This window comes from Parus major, chromosome 3, assembly GCF_001522545.3.
Source record: "Parus major isolate Abel chromosome 3, Parus_major1.1, whole genome shotgun sequence".
Taxonomy (NCBI): Eukaryota; Metazoa; Chordata; class Aves; order Passeriformes; family Paridae; genus Parus; species Parus major.
Genome location: NC_031770.1, coordinates 44,343,271 through 44,366,121, shown reverse-complemented (window position 1 = coordinate 44,366,121; position 22,851 = coordinate 44,343,271). Strand labels below are relative to the sequence as shown.

The window sequence follows — 22,851 nt, the reverse complement described above, 5'->3', positions numbered from 1 at the left end:
AATGGTGTAATAAGTTGAAGATGACATGACTCTGAATACTTGTCACCTAGTCTCATTATTTACTTGATCTGACTTAAAGTAATCAGTTAGAAGTATCTTGAGGAAAGATATTCCAAAAGATAAGATTCAATTCTTTCTTGAAACTTTCAATTGAAAGGAAACTTTCAGTCTCTGCTAGCATTGTTGACTTTGTGTTGTCTGTGTTGTGCATTTGCAATGGTACCAGATGTGTTTAGATTGTTTTGCAACCCACAGGATGATGAATAAGTGCATCTGTTTTAATTCACAGGTTTGTAACATCTTTCTAAGAAGCTGTGTTGCAAAAGCAGCAACAGTGACAGACTTAGGAATCCATCTGCAGCTGCTCCTTTACTGTGACAGTCTCTGATTTGTCTGGAGGAGGGAGTTTGAACTCTAAACTCAAACTCTAATCCTATCTTCTTTCTGCCTGAAAAATTGCATATAAATGTTTCTTGTAGATGAGAATATTCCTTCCACTGCAATGATTTATGTAGTTTAAGCCAACTTTTATTTTAAAACCTTACTTTGCTAGAACTTTTTAGAGTCAAATGCTGCTATATAGGAAGTGCAGCCATAATGCATGTCTTGGTCAGTGCAAGTCAGATTTGGTAGAAGTCATTATTCCCCCTTACATGGAAAGAATGGGAGGAAAAAGGTACATGAAGGAGCAACACAGTAAAATGTCAACATGGACTTTCTTTAGACGGCTATGCAGGTGAAACTGTACAAGTCAGACTGTTCAGTACTAGTATCTCCAATGCTTCTTTGAAATAATGGTGAATGATATCTGCTAGTTTAAAGGGACTTTTAACAGGAAGTATTTTCCTAAGATATTTGACAATGACTGTTGCCCAGTGATTTTCTTGGCCTCTCCTCCCCATTTCCCACCTTTCCTCAAGGATTTTTTTTCCACAGGCTTGAGACTTAAAAGTATAATTTAATGCTGCTGATGAGTAACTTTTGTTCAGCCTAAGCTGATCTAAGTTGCCTGTTGTCCAACAGGACAGAGTTGTTATTGGAGTTGCTTATGACTGCGTGGACAAGATGGTTTATTGGACAGACATCAGCGGCCCTGCGATCAGCAGGGCCAGCCTGCATGGTGGGGAGCCAACAACCATAATCAGAACAGGTAACAGCCCAAAATTCTTTCTCTTGCTATTCCCTAGGGTTGGTATTAGACTTGAATTCGGTAATGTGTACTTCCTAGGTGTTGCCTGAGCTGACTAAGAGTTATGTTTATACATTAACATGGAATACCATCAGAGGGTGTCTTTGATTTTTGTATCTAGCAAGCCAGATAGGTGCTGGACAGCTGAGATTTTGTTAAATGTAGTGTTGTTTTCTCTCCTGAACTCTGCCTGTCAGCTGAAAGGACTGGTGAGCATGGAGGCTGAAGAGAACTCCTTGGCTTGGGGATCAAACAGCTGAAATGCTTCTAGAAACTATTTCAGCTGTGATTTTCCCATACCTGCCACTCAAGTTGGCAGTTGTAACATGGAAACTGAGTAAAGCCACCTTGTTTGGTTTTTACTCTCCATAGTTGTTCAAGGATTTGAGAATTAGACTAGAGGGTATTGTGGAGTTTGTGCTCATCCAGTTTGTATCTTGTTCTTATATTCTTTCCTTTAAGACTGCTGCTCACTGCAGTCCATGTTAATTTTCATTAGAAAGGTTAAGTACAAGCCCATGCATCTTGGATGATAAACCGTTTTATTGAGTGGAAAGGGCTAAGGGGAAGGACAGGTTTAGAGAACAAAGTGAACGGTTGGGGGAGGTGTCATTAAAAAAAAGCAACAGCAAAAGTAGCTGGAGCCACATTTTACATACTAGTGTCCTCAAGATCCTAGAACACCTGTGAAGTCAAGATACTGGAAGAGGTCACCTTTGCTTTGAATCCTTTGCAGTCATTGTTACAAAAACTTAAGAAATTATTTTAGAAAAATGATCAGCCAGTTATAAAACTCAACAGTAAATTTGGTTTTGTTTTCTTTGGATGTGTAGAGAATTGCTGCCTGGATATTGTGCTTTGGAACAGTCAGTTTGTAAGACTCCATCCAGGCTCTTAGGGACAGCATATATGTGGGGGTGGCTTGGATCCTACCATTGTCTTAGGAAGGAAAAAGGGAGAGCTTAAGGACATCCCTAACCGTTACAGCATTTATGGAGCTTCATATTTCTATACCACTTAGTGGCTGAGGTATTTTGTAAGACTTCTTTCTCTATCCTAACATATTTAATATAAAAGCGACTCTAACCTGCAGTGCAACCCTGTGCTTGCCTGTGCAGCTTAGAAACTGCAGGGAAAAGATTTTTGCTTTGCAGTATTAATGAATTTTTTTCAGAATCTGCACTTCTAAAGATGGAGGAAATTACTATTGATTTATAATATATATAATTTTATATGGATATAAAATAAAACATATAGAAATATTTTATCTATGCTGTATATAAAAAACTATATGGATATGAATGTCTGTTTAATAAGAGTATGCATAGGCATTTAAATTCCTGCAGTGTATAAAATGTTGGAAAATTATTTGTGAAGGCTTTCAGCTAAATTTGATTGATTATTTAAGGTAATTCAAAATGCTTCAATGCCACTTGGAAACTTCACCAGTTTTATCTGCTATATATATAAAATATTGTATGTATGAAGCTTTCTCACAAATTCTGTTGCTCTGCTGGTTGCATAGGATGTGAATGCTTTTCCTGAAGAGACTGGGAGAGATGTTGCACTTTACTTTTTGTACATTAATGGGCATTTCAATAAGGATTCAGATCAAAATAATATTGAATATTCAGCATTTAAATTGATATTGTCTATGCAGGCCAAAACTGAAACTTTCAAATTTCATGAAATAGGAAAATGCTTCCCCTTCAGAAGACTCATGAGAATTTTTTGTTTTGTTTTGATCTTTGCCTTCCTCCTCCTCCTGTGAGCTCCAGCTGCTTTCTTCAGTTCATGCATATTTTTATGGAATGTACTACATTTTTGGTTGGGTTTTTTTTAAAGCTCTTGTGATCTGAGTTGTGCTGCTTTGCAGAAACACTATTTAATTGTGGAGCCCCATCCAGATCTCCTTTATCCCTGCAGCTGTATAGGCTGTGGAGGCTTTCTCAGCTCTGCAGCTGGTTAGGAAAGAGAGCTTTCCTCTGCTGTAATTGCTTGAAGTCCCATCAGCTGTGAATGTCTGTACAAACCTGCTCTCAGGGACAGAGCCTGTGACTGTACCAGGCTTGATGACAATATAGCAGGAACACATTGGTGCCTCTGGAAAGACTGGTGATAAATTAAGCCTTTAAATATTCCCTTACCCCTCCCTCCATGGGGGATAGTTTTTTTCTGGCTCAGCCACACAGAAGGGACATTTACTTTTTAGACTTCTATAAATCTCCTAACATATAACTGACATAAGGAAATTGAAACAAGGAAACTAGTCATGGAGCAGGAACTCCTGAGGATCAGTGACAGCAAATCTTTTGCCTGCTACTGTCTTCTGTTTCCTAAAAGACTCTGGGAGCTCCTCCAGAACATTTAGTCGGTAACCTTCTGATCCCAGAGACTGGGGACTGCTGCCACCATCACCTCAAAATGTGGCCACCCTCAGTAGACTCTGCCATTAGCAAGGAAAGAAGTAGGAATATTTGAGGGTCTGAAGTAAATGTGAGGTGGTTTCTTACAGCTGGCGGGTCCAACTCCACAGAAACATTTAGAGAAATAAAGGAGTAATGTGAAGTCAGTATAACTGAGTCAAAGTGTGCCCAAAAGCACTCAGGAGTAAAGACATGCCTGACATTTACTTAACATTTACTTTTTTGCCCACCACCCCTTCCCTCTGGCCATGAGCTGTGAGTCAGAAACAATAAGACACATCTTGCTTGTTCCTTTCCACCTCTTCAGCAATTCATATAAATCTAAAATGTCATGTGTGCAGATAAAGTGGTAAGTGTAATCCATATGAGTGGGAGAGCAGAGGATGTCTGAACTATTGTGCAACTGTGATTCACAGCAACATCACAGTAGCAAAGTCTAGAGAGCCCTACCCAAAGTTCTGTGCCGAATGCCTTTTCTCCAGAAAGGTTGCTTGTGTCACATAATGTTTGTTTAATGGCTGTCAGTGAATAAACTTCAGAATTAAGGCTAGCAGGCCACATTCTATTCGATGAGTGGGTCAGCATTTGAAAGGTGCTTTTTTCAACAGCTGGCTGGTGTAAAGGGTCATTTCCCCTCCTTTGAGGAGTAACCATGTACAATTCTTTTCTTTTGGAACTGAAATTGAACCAATAGAATTTATTTATTTATTACTTGTCTTTGATTTCCTTAAATTCCACATGGCCTGCCTGCTTTTTTTCAATGGAACCTTGAAAAAAACAGAGCAGTTTCTCATAGTGGCTGAATTAAACTTTATAAATTTTTTCTACATCCTGCATCCAAGTTAGAAATTACTAATGCTAGAGCAGTAAGGTCATTATCTGCTATTTCCTGTTGCTTTTGGAACAACTAACTGTCCAAGAAAAGCTGTGTGCATACAGTGCTAAAATGTGTTCCAAAAAGAATATCTCTGCAAAAACAAAGAACTGGATCTAGATTGCATCAGTTAGTTAATGTCATTGTCTCAAGTGTTTAGAGTTTGAATTCGCTTAATTGTTGCATCAGGTAAACTTAGCACAAATTCAGTTTTCAGAGGGGTGCCATGTATGCCAGTACTAAAGAAGGAGAAATATTAAGGGTTATAAAATCCATTTGATGGCCTTCTAAAGATGGTAGAATAAGATTTTGACACTACCTGCTGTTCCCTTCTCTGTTATCAACTCTTTCTGTGTTTGCCCCTTCAAGTACAGTTTCTATGTGCAGAGAGTTTGTTTCATATGGAACTTTTCATTTTATGTCTTTATGAGAGTTCTGAGTATTTAAACTTTGAGGTAAAATGCATGTTCCTCTTCCAAGTGGTAAGTAAAAAGCAAAAGTAGCTTTTTCTGGACCACAGCCAGAACACTGAAGAAAACTTATCTCTGTTAAAGGTTATCCTTATGAGGCTGACACAGTGTATTGGGAATAACTATAATACCTAGTAATGTTTTCCTCTGTTCTCCCACAGACTTGGGAAGCCCTGAAGGGATAGCTGTAGATCATCTAGGTCGCAACATCTTCTGGACTGACTCTCAACTGGATAGAATAGAAGTGGCCAGGCTGGACGGGCGCCAGCGTCGCATCCTTTTTGACACTGGCTTGGTGAACCCCAGAGCAATTGTCGTGGATCCTGTGAGAGGGTATGGATGTGTTGTCAAGAAACCTGTGCAAAGCTTGATTTTATTTATCTGATTATTTAATGGACTGAGGAGACGCCTGTGTTCCATGCAGAACCCCACTGATGGAGTAGGGTTCTTGGTTCAGGTCAAGCATCATGGACTTCCTTCTTATAGTAAATTGTGTGTGTGTTAGGGAGTAAGCAACAAAGGTGCCACTGAGGGGCCATGCATATTCTCAGGCACAGAATGTACATCCAAGGAAAAAAACCCTACCACTGAAAACTGGCTATTAATAGTAAAATGTCAGAGAGAGCTAATGGTCCTCTCTGGGGATCTCTGCTGAGGATAAACTACTCTGATTCTATTGTTTGTTGCTTATTTGGTACACTGAAAAGAAAAATATTGTTTCAAATGGGTCACAAATGTATGCCAAATACTCTTGCTTTAGCCTGAGCAGACATGATAGGAAGTGAGACAGAAGAATTCAAAATGTAGATGTACATTTTGAATGGCCCTCAGAACTGTTGCAGTATGGGTCTTTTTGGCTGGCATTTTGATCGTAAGCTAAACAATGGGAGGAAAGCATTTCTTCTTATGTCTGTGCTTGCACCTTTTTTTTTTAATGAAAGCATATTTGCTACATTTTTACTACACTTTTTTGACTTCTATATCAAAGTGCAATATGGCCCTTCTTATTTATTTAAATGATTTAGGGGCTGTGTGTTACTTTTGTGTTCTTAGTATTTTCCTAACTACACCAATTTTTGAGATTAGTCCTTGTCTTAACTCTAGCCTTTTTCTTCTTCCTAAGAAACTTGTACTGGACTGACTGGAACAGAGAAGCTCCTAAAATTGAAACATCATACATGGATGGCACAAACAGAAGAATTCTTGTTAAAGATGATCTTGGGTTACCAAATGGACTGACATTTGATCCTTATTCCTCAATGCTGTGCTGGGCTGATGCAGGTAAAGGGGGGCTAAAATATTTCTTCATAATAGTAGCAGTGTAAACATGTCCAGTCCTGGAATTATGCACAGTCATAGCTTTTGGCTTTAATGATTTATTCATTGCTATTCACATGGAGCTATGCAAGCTGAAGGATTTCAATTCTGATCACAAAACTTTCTAGGAATGCAACAGATCTATGTCTGTGTGTCTTGTATGTGGCTATGTTCTTAGGTAGTGCCTAGGGCTTTGTAGAAGTTGTTAGTCTAAGACTAGGGGAAAACCACAGATTTATCTAATCTGCCTTACAGAACGCTGTCCTGACACTATTGTTTTAAGGCCTGTACCCTGAGGCCAAGTCTGGTTTATATTTGACTGAAGCAAGTCTTGAAAAAGCAATGCACCCAAAAGATCAAGGGATTAAAGTTCTGCCACAAACCCATTATTAGTTTTGTGACAGTGTCTTAGCAGTGGGTGGAGAAGAAGTGTACTTTTAATTCTCATTTACTTTTTATCTTTTGGCATCTTGCTGTCTTTCACCATGTAGAGTCTTTGCAGGGATGTTGTCCTGTGGAACTGCTTTCACACTTCAAGTCACCTTTCAAATTTTTTTGACTGGATATTTATTTTACTGAATAAACTAAAAACTGTGAAACACTTTCTCCAACCTTCAAATGTATCTCCTTCTGCTATCTCTAGTTACTTTCTCTCTTTTCCTTTCTTGTTCTCACATTTGCATCTTCTCTTTTTTTTTTTGTCTAATTCTGAAACACATTACTTAGGAAAAACCTACAGGTGTTTCCATTTATTAGCAGTGTTCCCAGCCTGCAGTGGCTTTGCAGCTAGAACTTTTTACACCCTATTGGCATCTAGGAGTTAGATGTTCTTCCCGCAGTCTCACCTTCATGGCCCAACCCAGCAAACACTTCAGAAACATGCTCACCAAGCAAACTTTGCAAAAATGTCTTCCAGAGGTGGAACCAGTTAACAGCTGAAGTACCCCTCCAGAATAGAGGAGGCCTTCTGTCAGCTTCCACACCAACCCAAGGATTCTGGAATCCATAGCAGGAATCTCAGCTTGTGAGCATTGGCTATGGCTGCTTGGGACATCTGTGTTTCTTTAACTTCAGTGTTGTGCTGAGTAGCATTAACACCGGAGTATTTATCCATTTGATTTTTGGCACATGGACACATGTGACATGGAGGAAGGCTTTGGCTAAGCAGCACACTGAAAGATTTCCAGGACCTTCCACCCTGTACATGCTTGCGTTTTTGTGCCTTTCATCCCTGATGAGAGCTCTCTTGTTCTGATTCAAAGGCTTAATTGTTTCACTGCATCCAGGTACCAAGAGGCTGGAATGCATGAACCCTAATCAGCTTGGTCGACGAAAGATTGTTGAAGGAATTCAGTATCCTTTTGGTGTCACAAGCTATGGGAAGAATTTGTACTATACAGACTGGAGAAGGTATCTTATCTGCTAAAGAAATTATGGAGTACTTTTATCATTTTTTTCTCCTTGGTAGAAACTGAAGTATATATTGCATTTCTCATGCCTGACCTCTCACACATTCCTGTTTTGTTGCTTTCTTGGCAATAGCTGATGCAGGGTGGAGTGGATATGTAGAGTTGACCTATTGATGCTGCCAGTTAACTGAGTTTTCACTTCTTAGCATAGTGATTTGTCCTAGAAGAAAATACTTTTAACACTGAACATTCTTGGGAAAGAAGTGGGCAGTAACTTGTTTCTCTATAGCAGCTGCATTGTAGAGGGCAGACATTCATCACTCTTGGCTTTCTATGCCCTATATTATATGAATGTTCAATCAAAAGTAAGGGAAAAAAAAGTGTTCACTATCTTGATGACACTCTCTTTATTGCAAATACTCTAAAATGTTGCCATATGATCAACACGTAGAGGTTTACTTTAACTTCTGGAGAAAAAAATCCAGTCCCTGCATTTTAAAACAAATATTTATAGTTGATGTAAATGGTTTTATGGGCTCTATCAGCAAACTCTTACCTAAATGCCTCTATCAATTGCAGCAGCAGTAGCTATTCTTTTGGTTTTGTTTTAGTTTATTGACTGTTTGGTTACAGCTTTTGTTGGGTTTGGGGGGGGGCTTTTTGTTGTGTTGTCTTGTTTTCCTCTATGCTTTCACCTTCATCTCACTTCTGTATATTTCCTTCTGCATATGGCAGGGATGCTGTTGTCGCAGTGGATCGCACAATTTCCTTAGAAAATGATAACTTCCAGCCTCACAAGCGCTCACGACTCTATGGAATCACCACAGCCTTTGCTCAGTGTCCAGGAGGTAATCCAGATGATTCTGGAGTTTTTACAGCTCTGTAACACCTTACTGTATAAATAAACTTAGTAGCAGCTCCCATTTGTAAGCTGCTAAAAGATTTGGGCAGTGAAGATTTGGGTTAGTGTTTAGGTTTCTGTTCAGTAAGAAAATTAAAAGCCACATTATTTCTTTTCCATAAAAGCCATTGTTGTAGTTGCCACAGGAAACCAGAACTGGAGGGGAAGAAGGGTCCTGCTTTATCCTTTGTGGAAGAACATATATGATTAAGAGGGGTTGTCAAAAATGCCAATGTATTGTCTTCTGAATTGAATGCTATATTCATGGCTAGAGCCTTATTCACTTATTAAGTTTAAACTACAGAAATAGTATGGTCTTCCAGATGTCCTTAATGAGATCCAGTGTTTTTCAAAATGGAATGTTCAGGAAACAGCAGGTGGTAGAGTGGCTGTACTGAGCTGGCTCTTCTGCTCTGTTGAATGTTAAGTTTTTCAGATATGCAATTGAAAATAGGAGAGAAATCTGATACCCCTGAAATATAAATTGGTTTTTGTGAAGCAATATAATTGTGTAGTTATGTCATTCTTAGCAAATCACAGGAGAAGCATTCACTGTTTTTTATTACAATATGGCTGGAATTAAAGGAGTTATGCTATTTTTACTTTGGGACTAAAAAACCCCTTAGGATAGTTTCTCTTCAAATTACTCAATATATGAAATGAAAAACAATTTAGTTGAAGTTTTGTCTCAGAGCTTAAAAATACATACAAATGTCACAATTAAGAAATCAGTTATATTGTTATTACTAGTTAATTCACAGATCCATTTTGATAGGCAGTGTAAAATTTAACAACACTGTGTGCTCTGAGTATATGCTTATATTCGTAATATTCAGGATCTTGGTGTAATTTCTTTCGAAGTCTTACTCAAGTCTGTTTCAAGTGGTTTTCTTGATGGATGCCTTTCCTCTCTGATCCACTGCTTCTGACACTGAGTTCTCTTTCATTTTACTCTTTAATGTTAACGATTCCCCAGCCACCCAATTTGTTTGTGTTTGTTTGTTTTCATGGATCATTCCTTTGTCTTTCTTTATATGGTTGGTATCTGAGGATGATGTTCTGTAGCATTTTGAACTTTGTCCCCACATTGCACTTCTCTATTTACTCACTCCCTTCTCTTCATTCTAATGTCTGTGAACATGTGGCCAGTTTATGAAGGGTATTTCAGGAACAGCCCACTTGATTTATGAGAGAGCCTCTTTCACTCTGGTATCTTTATCTTTCTTTCATGTGAATGTCAAGTTGACACAAGGGATACAGTGACTTATCTCCCCAAAGCATAGTATTCTTCCACTCCTAATCTCATTATGGCTTGTTTCCCTAGTGTAGCCATCAATCTCAACATCTCTTTTACTTGTCTGTTTGAGATTTTGTTGTGGCTTTGCATTTGTTTTTCTCTAAAGTTTTGCATCTCTGTTGTTTTTTTTTCCAGGACATAACTACTGTACGGTGAATAATGGTGGTTGCACTCACCTCTGCTTGGCTACCCCAGGAGGCCGTACTTGCCGCTGCCCTGACAACACAGTTGGAGTAGATTGTATAGAAAGAAACTGAGCATTAAAATAAGCTTTAGAGCTGCAGACACCTTTTGGAAATGTGCTGTAAACAATTCACTCCTATCAACACAATCAGGCCCTAAAGATAAGTGCTCCATGCTGCTGACAGCAAGCCACAATGCACATATGCAGACACACCCACACCCACCCACCCACACACACACAGAGGCAGAGGCTGTTTGTGCAACAGAAAAGTAAGACAGGGCTGCCCAGGTTGGGTCCAACTTCACCTTATTCCTTGTAAAATTATCTCTTTGCTTTTAAAGGTAAATGTGGAGGCCTTAGTTGCATCTGTCCCAGACAAGAAGGATGTGTCTCTTGGCAAAATTGAAGTAACATAACAGGAGTAACAGGACAGAGTAAAGAGAGTGGAAATATTCAGATCCTGAGACTGAATTTTACCTTGGAGTGTGCAGCAGTTTTCTGCAGAAGTGGTATGCTTAGCCCATCATATATGTGTTTGGGCTTTATGTCTAGCTGAGAAAAAGTCAGGGGGTCCCAAGGATGAAAAGATAAGGGGGAATACCCAGTTAACAGCACATATTTACTGCCCAACCACACTCCTTCTCACTACCAGTCCTTTCACTTCAAAAACTTGCATCTCAGTTTTTGACTTCTGTACTATGGAAGTACTTTATCCATGTGTTGTAAGGATTATAATTCTCACTCTGGCTCGTGATCCTTTCCTACAGCACATGATTTGTTAATCAGCACTGTTTAGTGGATATATTTGAAGATTTTGTTAGGTTTTAAGAGAATTATCTTTCTTCTGTTTGAGGTGGATTCCTGAGTAATTCCCTAAAATCCACTAAACAAAATTCAGATATTTTGAACAATTGCTGGTAGGTCATCAAAGAATGGATGTTGATTCATTGGGAGACAAGTGGTTTTAAAGAGATAGTCACATTTGTTTTCTGAGAGGTTTTAAAATAGTATTTCTACATTTGATTCTATAAACCTCAAAGTGGACTCAGAATTTTATCTTACCAATCTTTCTTCTTTAGCAAACCATGCCATGCCTTTTCATAGACCATAAGAAACCATGGCAGTTAAAATCACCTCTGGTTTGGTGCTTAAAAGCAAAAAATATAGTCGTGCCCTATTTATGTGGCAGTGTTCAGTAACAGCAAAAACAGTGTTACGAAAATCAAAGTGAAGTTGATGTTTTCATCATCTCCACTACGTTTGGAGAGGAAAAATCTAAATGCATACTTATATGTCAGATTAGCAGTACAAATCTAGGAGTGGTTTGGTTTCCCCACTGTGTGTTGGGAAAGAAGCTTGCCTACAAACCAATGTGTGGCAGAGCAAAAGAGGGTTTGTGAGCTCCTGCCAGAGCACATTTCACTGTGTCATGATCAGAGCAGTAAGCTAACATCCCCATTTCCTCATTCCCCTTCAGACACAGCAGTCATAGGCTTAAATAGAGCCAATTCTGAGTCTTAACTCTGTGACATCTTCCTCTTTTATTTTATATTTATCATAAAAAACCCAAAACATATAAACATTTTAAAGATCTTTTTGTATAACTTTTTATAACTTTTAATTCATTCTATTCATACACTTAATCAGGTATGTCTTACTGTAAATATCAAAAATTTGTTGAAATGAAGGTGCTTGATAATTCTTTCTCCAGAAATATTCACATATCTGGTGAAATATTAAAGTTTACACTCTGTACAGGTATCTATAGTACAGTCAATAAAAATGGTTGGTTTTTATTTTCTATAAAAAATAATGTCATGCCTGTAGAAGGAAGTGATATGTGGTGTCTCAAATACATTCTTTTGTTGTGTTCTGGGTTTTAGCTAATTCATATTGAGTGATGGTACCTCTCTTCCAAGATGCAGCATCATGGGAGAAAAAACTGCTGTTGGGGCTTTGTATTCAGGAAGCAGTAGGATGCATCAAAACAAATACATGAGAGCGCTTGAAGAACATAGGGAATTTTTTGTTTTGGCTCAATCCTTCTGATGGTTGTAAATTCTTGTTTACCTTTGTCAACTAAACATAGTTCAGTTATCCCATACTTTAGACTTCTAACAGTGAAAACATAGAACAAAGACAAGAATAAAAAGGGGTAGAATTTATCCCTATGCTCAAAAATGCCCCAGTACTGGATTTCTGGTTGATAGGGTGCTTTTTAAGGAGAATATTACTGGGATCCAAAGGGTGGCATTTGGAGTTACAGCAGGAGATTGTTGGTGATGTGTTCTGGAGACTGCATGTGGAATTGGACTGTATGCATTGAATTAGGTTGTTTTTTTTTTAAATTTGAATTAACACTGTTCCTCTTCAATCATTATAATGACTATTAATGTACTAAACACTAGTCAGCTAATTTTCTGCAAATCAATTAGCAATGACAAAGATGTCAAGGAAAATATACCTCAGCAGGACTTCTAGTGTTGATGTGTGAGCTTCTGAGTAGTCTGTAGCACAGCCAGAGAAACAATATTAGTGTGGACTTAGTTTTTAGACTGAGGAATTCAGGTATCATCTGGGATTAGGTAGCACTAAACTAGGGGAAACTTCAGCAGATCCACATCAGTGATGTAGCTGTGACAGTTTACAAAACTTCAAACTTTTCACAACTTCAGCATTCCGGTCCCTAGAAATGAGGGATTTTTAAAAACCTCTAGCATGATGTTTTGTTTCTCAGCTAATGCTTGGTCCTAACTTCAACTGCTGTAGCTCAATGCCAAAGTACAGCAAGGGCAAAGCTGTTCTCTCAGGGAAGGAAGCCATGGATTTTCCAGCCATGGACCAGTCCCACTGTACCCCAAGTGAGGCAGACAGTGCCAGTGAGGGTAACTGGATTCAGCCCAGGGACCAGAACACCAAGCAAATCTGCAGTGGGAAGAGCAGGTCTGATGTCAAGCTGGGAAACTGAGTCAGGACCGTAGATCATAATCAGGTTTGGGCATATGACCAGCATCAGTGATTGCCAGCCAAGTGCACAGAGGTGGGGCAGGCCCACAGCCACACTGGGAGGTTAGACAAGACCTGAATCAATGGGGTTGCCTGGCTGTGGCACAGCTCAGGCAAGGACCAGGGTGACAGCCCCAGCTTAAAAGCATCCTTTAAGAGCAGAGAAAAAGGGTTGCTTTCGCTGAGAACCACCAACAGAGCTGTTTGAGGATGAGCCTCTGTTGAAGTTCCCTCAAGTTTTCTTCACATCTGGTTTGGCCTTCAACAGCCAGCTAATCTGCTAGTGCTTGGGTAGTCTCTGTGTGCTGGCACTCCAGAGTTCTCTATTCCTGTATCTGTTTGCTTTCTCATTGAATCTTGCTTAATCTTTGGCCTCTAAAATGATCTCTGGTGTTGAGTTCCCTATTTTAATCTCAGTTTGGATAGGAATGTCAAGTTTTGATGACATATTTAGCATTAGCCACTTGAGGATATTCTTCCTGTGTCTATCATGTTTTCTCGCTTCAACAATCACAAGTATTTTGGATGCTGAAAATGTGAATTTTCAGTTTCCTTCTTCTAACCCTAGAGAGTTAATGGTATCTTTCTACAAGAAAGATATTTCACCTACTCTGTCATTTTTCTAACTGTTGCTTGTTCAACTGTTCTAGACTCGCCTCAGGAGCATGTAAATTTCAGATACATTTTTACATTATGTTTGAGGTTAAAGAAATAATGGAAAATAGGATATTTTATTTAATTATTAATTTTTCATTATTATAATAGGTTGGGGCTGGTAGTCATACTAGTCTCTGGTTGAAGAAAAGGTTCCATGTAACTGCAGTTCAAGGGGTTTTTGCTACAAAAATCTATAGATTCCCAGGTTTTCCAGGAATGAAGAAAAATTACTTCAATGTTTAAACAAAAGACAAAATACTTCCTAGAGCTATTCCAGAAGTAAGTTAAGTGTTTTCTTAAATGCCTCCATTCAGATCTTCCAGCAAACTCAAAAATATTTACTAGTAAGATTATTAATGAGAGTTACCATTCTTGTAATAAGTAGCAAAAAAGGGAAATTCCTGAAAGTAGGAGTGTCTTCCACATGGCTTAATTGGATGGTTTGGCTACCTTTCCATCTGAAGGGTATTCAAAAATCCAACTTTACTCACTTTTTAACTTGCAAATAACCTTCCTCATGGTGAAAATCCAATGTGACTTTCTGGAGCTCAGCATCCTGGCCAGTGTGTTGTCCCAAGCTGACAAGCTGCTTACTCTGCAGTTATCCACTTGCACAGTTTTGTCACAACATATTAGATTTTTAACTTGCCAGCATATGATTAAGAATGACAGATGATTACTAGAGGATAATGGCCTCTCCATGGCAGTGTCACAATGCATCAGTTTAACCTATGGTTAAATGCAAACTGGGGGGGTTTATGTAGGGTTTCATAACGTATTCCTTGGAGAATTTGCTGGGGAGGAAAAAACAAAAACCAAAACAAAAAAAAAAAAGCCAACAGGATGTGAAACACCTATGTCTATAGCGAATTGTGAGAAGCCCCCTGCTTGGCCTGTCTGTAAGAATGAAATATTACTTCCAGAGCCTGAGTCACCAGCTGGGTATGTGGCAGGCGATTGTTCATGAACTGATTGAATCACTTTCTTTGTTTAAATTCTAGTCTAGTAGAAGTCTGTGTTTTATCTTATTTATAAGTTTAGGATAGCATGGCAGTAAAATTGGTGAAAGGTCAGCATCCTACAAATGTACATATTGATGAGTCTGGAGCTTTGCTTGACAAACAGAGGGCTCTGCTGGCAGTGGAATGCAGTGAGTGACCTTCCCTGCTGCTTTGTGGCAAAGCAGATGGGACTGCAGTAACTCAATGGGGTTTTTGACCACAAGGATTCTGGAGCTGATGAATGGGGACAAACTGCCATTCCCACAAATAACCAGGATGCTGTGTTTCAGCCTTTGGCTTCTTAGTCTTCAGCATTCACCAGAATCCATTTGGTTTGTGGTGGTGTTGCTCACTCCAAGCAGGCAGTGTGTTCCTACTCGATGGGGTGTCTGGAACACACAGGAAGCACAGAGAGGAGCTGTGTAGTGTGGGGCCTTTGACATGAGGAAAATGGTCAGCTGTACAGATGTCAGTGGGCCATGGCAGATGGTGCCTCTGGATCTCACCCAGTAACTAGCATAGCAGTGTTGGGGAGATATTCCCAGGAACTTTCCAGGGTTATAGTGAAAGGGAAAATGTTGTTGAAGGCAACTGAAGGTTTTATGTCAGCGGATGCAGAAGTGTGTGAAGTTTGGGAGGTGAGGTAAGCAATTAGCAAGATGATAGTTGTACTGTGTATTTGAAGTCTTCAGTCAGTTCGGCAGTGTGCTGCTGGGTGGGAGACTAAGATGCAGAGTAACTGTGTTACACTGGATTTCAGAAACCCTTCCAGTCTCTTCCTTTCCCACTAGACCCATACATATCCCAAGCACTTCAGGTGCTGTTGGTTTCAGATCCTGTTCTGTTTGAGAGCAAGACCCAAGAGCAGGAGGTTTTGCTTTTCATATCTCTGTTCCCTGCTTTATAAGATAGAAGATAAGACACCTAACCAGATAAGCCAGGAGACAGTAATAGTCCATCCAGCTCCCAGTCAGAGGGAGAGCATGCTGCCTAGTATAACTTCTGTGACACACTTTTTGTGACACAGCCCCAGATACCCTGGTGAGCCACTTCTGGCATTTCATGGTACAGCTGTTCCCTCAAGTTGGTACTCCCAGCTAATACCCACCTGCACCACTTTTTCCAGGACTAGATCCTCTAGATATAAGTTTCTGTGCACATTAACTGTGTACAGCAAGTGTGTTACAGGGACCTTCTGTAATACTAAACATCAGCAAAGTACTAGTGTTCTAAGAAGCTGGTAAACCTATCCAGCAGCTTGAATCCAGAGGTCCCTGGTGATGCATTTGTAAGCATGAGATTTATCCCCTTGAGCTGTACTACAGGCTGCCTTACTAGTGATTAACATTTGAGAAAATGTATCTCATGTATTTTTAAGTGATTGCACTGCAATTAGTAAGTTATTTTTAGTGATCTGTTTTAATTTCAAGCATATGCATATGGGAGATGGCAAACCACACATTTCATCCTCTTCTAGACAGAGTATCTTTCTAGGATTCTGCTTCTCAAGTGACAATGCAACCATGGCACTGATTTCTTTAAAGCAGTAAAAGGTTAATATGCTGCAATCAATTTCTGTGCTTATGTGGCTTGTTACTAGATTTCTGTGCTGACATGCACACTGGCATTTTTATCTGACCTTCATCTGAAGAACCCATGGGTTTTGCTTTATAGGTGTTTCCTAAATCCTGGCATGTCTGCTAGATTCTGTACTGTTACACCCAACTAGTAGCTCAGAGGATGACGTCTGACCTCTTGTATCTATCAAATAAAGTGTATTTGGTCCAGGGCCAAAAACACATTGGCATGACATGTCTCCTCCAGACAGACACTGCTCTGTCATGGCAGGAAAACTTCCAGTAATGACAGATGTCTGTGGTCTTCATGTGCATTCCCCTAGCTGCCTGTGATACCAGTCTCTCTGCTAGGTTTTACTGATTAATTTTCTAGACCTGGAGCCTGGAAATTGCCAGTAAAAATGCTTTTAATATTACCTATTGATTAAGACAGAAAGGAGGAAATTGCTTCTCTTGTGGGATTTATGTGCTCCCTGTGAAAGTTCAGTCCTCATTGGGCGTTCCCTGGAATCCAAACTTTTCAAGGATAACTTGGTGGTACTCATATTTGTCTGTGTGTTTCTTAGTTTGTCTGCTAGATTGATTGCCTGTGAGAAATGACATTAGGGTCTGAAAACCTCTGTAAACTGTACATTTGTTCTGAAATCGTATTCTATTTCTAGTGGAGCAAGAAAATTTAGCTTCATTTTCATTCTCCTGTGCTGTGACAAATTTATCTTCCTGCAGTTATGTAGTTCTTATTTCTTTTATTTTGAGCTTGTTTTTTACTTTAATGAAGAATCATAAAAGGAGAATGGGCATATTCTTACATTAAAAAACCCTCATTTAGACATTATTTTAATAATAAACATTTTTAATAAGAAACAAATGTACAACAGTTAAGAAACACACAGGAAGAGTTTCTTTCACAGATTTTTATCCAGAATAACTTTTTCTTCTAGAACCACATATTTTATACACATGACCCTCAATAACCTTGCCTACAAAAGGCAAATAAAATAACCAACACACATGGTACTATTTCTCAAGTTTGTTAACTATATGCATTCTTGGAAAATTCATAGAGAAATCTGGATTGTAAGGAAGCTCTGGAGCATGTCTAGTCTTCAGCTCAAAGCGGGTACAACTTCCATGTAAAAATTGCTTAGGACCTTGTCCAGTCAGCTTCTGAAATCCCCAAAGATAAGGATGCAACAGCCTCTCTAGACAATATCTCAGCCATGAACCACTTCAGTGTTGAATTCAAAGTCCAATGGGAATTTTCTTTAATGACTAGTGGCCATGGCTTCTTGTCATTTCCCCAAAAGGGTTTGGTTCTAGGCCCTTTCTTTAGGTGGCAGAAGACTTACACTAAGCTTGCCTTTAGGGAATATGTGTGTTGGAAGCTGGGATAGTTGGTGTATTTTCTTTTCCTGCTCATTCTGAAAGTGTGTTCTTCTTCATGGTACTTGGCATTTCTGTATTGTAGGAGCTCTATTCCAGCACACAGAATAGCTATTTGTGCATTTGCTGGTCCTGGTTTGAATGCTTAGAGCTAATGAATTCTTAGAGCTACAACCCCTCTCTGAAAGCCCTAGGACTAGAGAAGCCCTGGAAAATGAGAGCTATATTCATACCCCAAGTGAGAGGGGAATTAATCCACCAAACTGCAACTTTGGAAGGACTGACAAGAACACAGGAGTCTTCTCACTGTCAAAGCATAGCTGAAAGGCTTTTGGATACAGGAAGGCAGGAGTAGTTAGAGGAAGCTTCACTGGAAAGGATGCTGAGACACATAAAATGATGTTTTCTCTGAAGTTCTGCTGGGCCCAAGACAGGGTCAAGCTTTTGAGGTGGGTATGCACCAGGTGAGATTTGGACCTTGCGGAGTGTGCAGGAGGGGATATGAAAGCCTCAATGCCACATCTGTGATGAGTAAGACCCCTTCTGGATCTGCTCCTCATTCCTTTTGAGCAATTCACTGAGCAGTGATGTCTAACAGTGTTACTCAGTCTCGAGACAGTCTCTGACAAATTACTGTCTGCTTATACATATTTGATATAAAGCAATATCAGCAGCTTCAAACTCACTAATGGGATGTGAAAATTTCCAAAATTTAGGTGGTTGAAAGCAAGTCTATTAATATAGGCATCAGGTCAGCAGCTCACCTGTCAGGCTGCAGTCTTGAATCATGAAGCTCAAGAGCACAGCCCTCAGAATTTGCTGCAAATATACATGTGCCACAAATGCAGGATGGGGGCTAAGTGTTTTCTCAAAAGGTCAGTAGGAAAAGAAGGACCTTCATCCAAATGGTTGATATTATGTTGAAGTCAGGATTAATGTTGTCAGAGGAGCGGGAGCCTTATGAAATACATTTAAATTAAAGATTCCGTTATTTCAATTACTAACAAGACATAATATGAACAAACTAATGATTTTAATATATACATCTGAAGTATAATAATGGGTTTGGAAAATGAAGAACTACTGCTGTATCACAGAAGGCTGTGCTGGAGATGAAATCTCTTATATCCTGTATATCTCTATATTTCAGATTCTGCCTTCATTCTGCTCTGGGTTGCCATAGGTCTCATGGAATGTTTAAAATACAGTCAGTCCAGACATGAGATGCTGAAACATTCAGCAGCAAAGTACTTCTGAGTGCAGTATACCTTCAGGCAAGTCAGGCAAGGATTTATTCCTTACTGCCAAAATATACCATCAAGTTGTAAAACACAACTAATGTTTTAAACTTTGAGTACTGTATTAGTGTAATCAGCTAAATAGCCATATAATTACAATTTCTCATCCTCAAGTTAGCCATAATATTGCACATGGCTCAGGTATAATTTTGTTAATGCAAAACTGCCCAGTATCACTTAAATTCCGTAATTTCTGATTCAGCATTTCAGGTGGTTAGGCAAGTTACTAATTCCAAAGGGAGAGCCTTCAAGTGCACTTTTCTGTTTGTTTTCTTGACTTGAGAAGCTTCCCAGAGTTGTGCAAGAGAACAATGTTTTATTCTTTGTATCTTGGATCAGTGTGCTGCCTTGAACTCCCAAGATGCATCCAGCTGCAGCTGCCTCAAATGGAAAATAGATCGGACATCAGAGAAGGTTTAGGGGTTCTTTAAGCTGCTTGTAACTGGATCCCATAGCCCTATTGCTTTGCTGTGAAGTCTCCTTGCAGTGCTCAAATGGCTGTAATTCTAGTATTTTAGAGAAGAAAAAGAAAATAAAATTGAAGCTATTCTGTAGAAAATGTTGCTTTGAATTAATCTTATTGCCAGGCAGCTGTTGAATGGTTTCAAGTGTGCTGAGTTACAAGCTCCAGATGTGTGGGAGAGACTACATGCAACCTGACTGATATCAGTGAAAACAACTTGTGGTGGGTGCACTGATTTGTAATACTCTTATAGAATAAGAGTCTGCTTTGTGCTTGTATGTGCAATATCACTGAGGAAAGGCTCAAAGAGGGCTCTCTTAAATTCTGGCTGAACAGCCCTGAAATCATGAGTTTCATCACTGACTTGACTTCCTTCACACACAGCTTAGGTAGCTCCAAACACCCTCAGCACTTGAACTGATCAAAGGGTCTCAAACACACTTTTTAAAAATACAATTTTAAATCACTTCATCCCCATTTTGATAGTAGTAAGGGGGATTTGTTATTTTTCCACCAAGAAACCATATTTTGAAACTTGCCATGCAAACAGTAAAACTGAACTCGAGACACATTTTCTAGTAATTTCACTGCAATTTTCTAGGTAGCTGAATTTTAATGCTCTTTTCTGTTGCTTCTCTCTTGCCTCTCTCGCTTAAATGAAGTCTTTGAAGTGTATTAATTCAGCAAGTAATGTGTTGTGGTTTTCCTGCTAGTGAATGACTGAGGCCCCCTGGTGCCTTATTTATTAGCAGATCTGGGAACAGAGTGAAGCATTGCAGTTTCCTGTTTGTCCTCGTGTTTAATTATACGGGTAAACCAGATCATGCTCTTTGCCACTGCACACTCAAGCCTGGACCTCACATTTCTTCCATGCTCTCATATCCTTTCTTCTTCTTGGGGCCTTCCTCTCAACAGCTCTGCAGTATCTCTCAAAGGAGAGGTAAAACACCACAAATACCAAGCTGCACAACACACACAGGAAGGGTTTCATTTTTCTTCTGACTGACTTTTATGGTCCTTTGATGCTTGCTAAGTTGGACAGCGGTGCTGGTTTTTGCCCTCTGGACTTTGCATTACTCTCCTTTTTGTTCTCCCCCTTATTTTTAGAAAATATATTTTGCATTGCTTCAAGCCTAGCTCACATTTTCTTGGTTGCAGTTAAGGTGCTCTGTGGTTTGTTGCTTCTGTTTATGCAAGAACCCTCATCAAAGACTTCATCTTTTCCCATTTAAAAGACCATACAGAGATCAAAAGTAAGACTTGAAAAGCCAAATCTCCCTTGAAAATAGCTTTCCCAAAATATCAGCAAAAGCTGTAAGTGCAAGAATTCAGCAAGTCCAAAGGCTGTTTTTCGATTAATGCAGCTGTGGTTACAGCTCAGGTAACCGGACACCATCTAGTGGCAGAAGATCAAAAATAATCTGATTACAGTCATGTTGATCCCTCCTCTGGGGCTTATTCAAATGTTCATGGTGCTCCAGTTCCTTCTGAAGACCTTTGTGTTCACAGACAAAAAATGTGCTTGTTGTACTGACTCAAAAACTCAGGAAATGAAATGTCAGCTTCTTGTCAAATAATCTATTAGTAATTTGCAGCCCTCAAAAGGGTATTTACAGTTTGAAATTATATTCTAATGAATGTGATCAATCAATATTTTGATTGAGAGTAGTCTGATGTGTGGAATTCAGTAAAGCATTTAAAACCAGTTGGCTCCTAAGTGTGCATGGGATTTTTATTTGGGGGTGAGTTGGGTGTTGGGTTTGGTGTGGGGGTTTGGGTTTTTTCTTTTGTCTGTTCTGATTCAAAAGCATGAATTATTTGAGTGCAGTATTTAGACCAACTTGGCAAGGAAAGTATTTACAACACCTGTTTTGCCTAATATTTGCTTAAAACTTCATGTATTAGCTGTCCTGAGGTTATTGGAGAGTGCAATGTCTTAAAAAAGCAAGACAATTCACTGTTTACTTTGGATATAGTTTATGCAAACAAACATTTGTTAAGGCTTTAGTGCCATTTGACCATTTTTTGTAAACAAGACAATATTTTTTTTTTTACTTGCTTGTACACTGCAAATAAGATACTGAGTAACTAATTTTCTGTTGGCTAGGACAGCATGATGGATGAGTTGTGGAGATTCTTGACTGATAATGTAGATTCCCTGTCTTGGTCTCTTTTTAGCATAAAAAGCCCAATTTAAAAATAAAGAACAAATCTCAGCCTTCATTATTCAGAGTTGTTATGTAGTGCTAGTAGTTTCTAAAGCTGAGAACGGAACTTGGTACTTGTTTCTCTAGAGGTCTACAAGGTCTCAGGGGTAAATATTTGTCAAAATAAGATAAAACTGAAGAACAGTAAAATTGAAACTCATCCCTTTCATCTCTAAAGTACATATTTGTTGCAAGTACAGGAAGCTGATACAAAGTCTATGCCTTTCTCACTGGACCTGTCTCCCAACACAAATAGATGTCACTTGTTAGCAATGTATTTCCTTTACCTCATTGTATGACAATCCTTTTCTCTTCAAGACCTAAGTGAAAGGCAAGGTCACTGCTTGGAAGCCTTAATGCCTTAAATTGGCATTTAATAGCAGAGCTGCTGAGAACAGAAAAGACCTGTCCTAAAGAACAGACCAGCTAATTTACAGCATCCAAACCGGGAAGTGCAGTTTAGGAACTGTGAACTTCAGTTCAAATTCCATGTTTGAAGAGGGGTTGAAATTTGAAACTTCACAGCTGGATCTCATTCTCTTTTATGAAAAGACCCTTATCTTTTACCAGAGCTTTAGGCTATGCACAGAAAACTTGAGACATGAACCTCTGTCTTGAAGCAAAAGTGTTAGGCAGATTATGCACATAAAAGCAAAATAAATGAAAGATCTCGCATCAACAATCCTATATGAGAAATTCCAGTAGATGTAGTCCTGCTTTTTCCAGGGAATCTAATGAACCACATGTAAAGCTGAGATGCATGTAACTAGTAAAGTAAATTTAAAACCCTTTTTTAGTATAGCTCAAGCATAACTTTATTTTAAAACCCCCAAGCCTTAATATATAGCTTCTACATTCCTTTATACAGGAAACACAAATGGTTTAATCAGTCCCATCAGCACTAGGAACAAAATATCTGCAGCATCAAGTATTAAACATCCCAATGCTGCTGCTCCCTTAGTTTTTCCTGAGGCACCTGTGAAAGCCCACCCTCAGCCAGTCCTTGTGAGACCACCCAGGGGCTACATCAGCACTGCACCCAGGCTTGCTGCCAGCACTTTGGATGACCTTTTCTACATTCTTAGGAAGCATCAATACGCGTGCAGTCTGACACAGCTGCAGGTCTTCACACACCCAGCCACCACCACCTCCCTCTCCTTCCAGGCCAACATCAGGAAGCTTGCCCTCAACC

General features: G+C 39.3%; 1 protein-coding gene across 1 annotated transcript in view; it reads left to right on the top strand.

Annotated features, from left to right (window-relative positions):
* NID1 (nidogen 1) overlaps positions 1-21,157 on the top strand; it is a 52,086-nt gene extending 30,929 nt beyond the window's left edge. The window contains exons 15-20 of the mRNA XM_015622519.2: positions 1,024-1,150; positions 5,121-5,292; positions 6,083-6,240; positions 7,563-7,686; positions 8,421-8,533; positions 10,019-21,157. Of these exons, the coding sequence (XP_015478005.1) occupies positions 1,024-1,150; positions 5,121-5,292; positions 6,083-6,240; positions 7,563-7,686; positions 8,421-8,533; positions 10,019-10,140 (816 nt within the window). The 3' untranslated portion in view covers positions 10,141-21,157. The remainder of the gene's footprint in view (positions 1-1,023; positions 1,151-5,120; positions 5,293-6,082; positions 6,241-7,562; positions 7,687-8,420; positions 8,534-10,018) is intronic.
* The last annotated feature ends 1,694 nt before the right edge of the window (positions 21,158-22,851 follow it).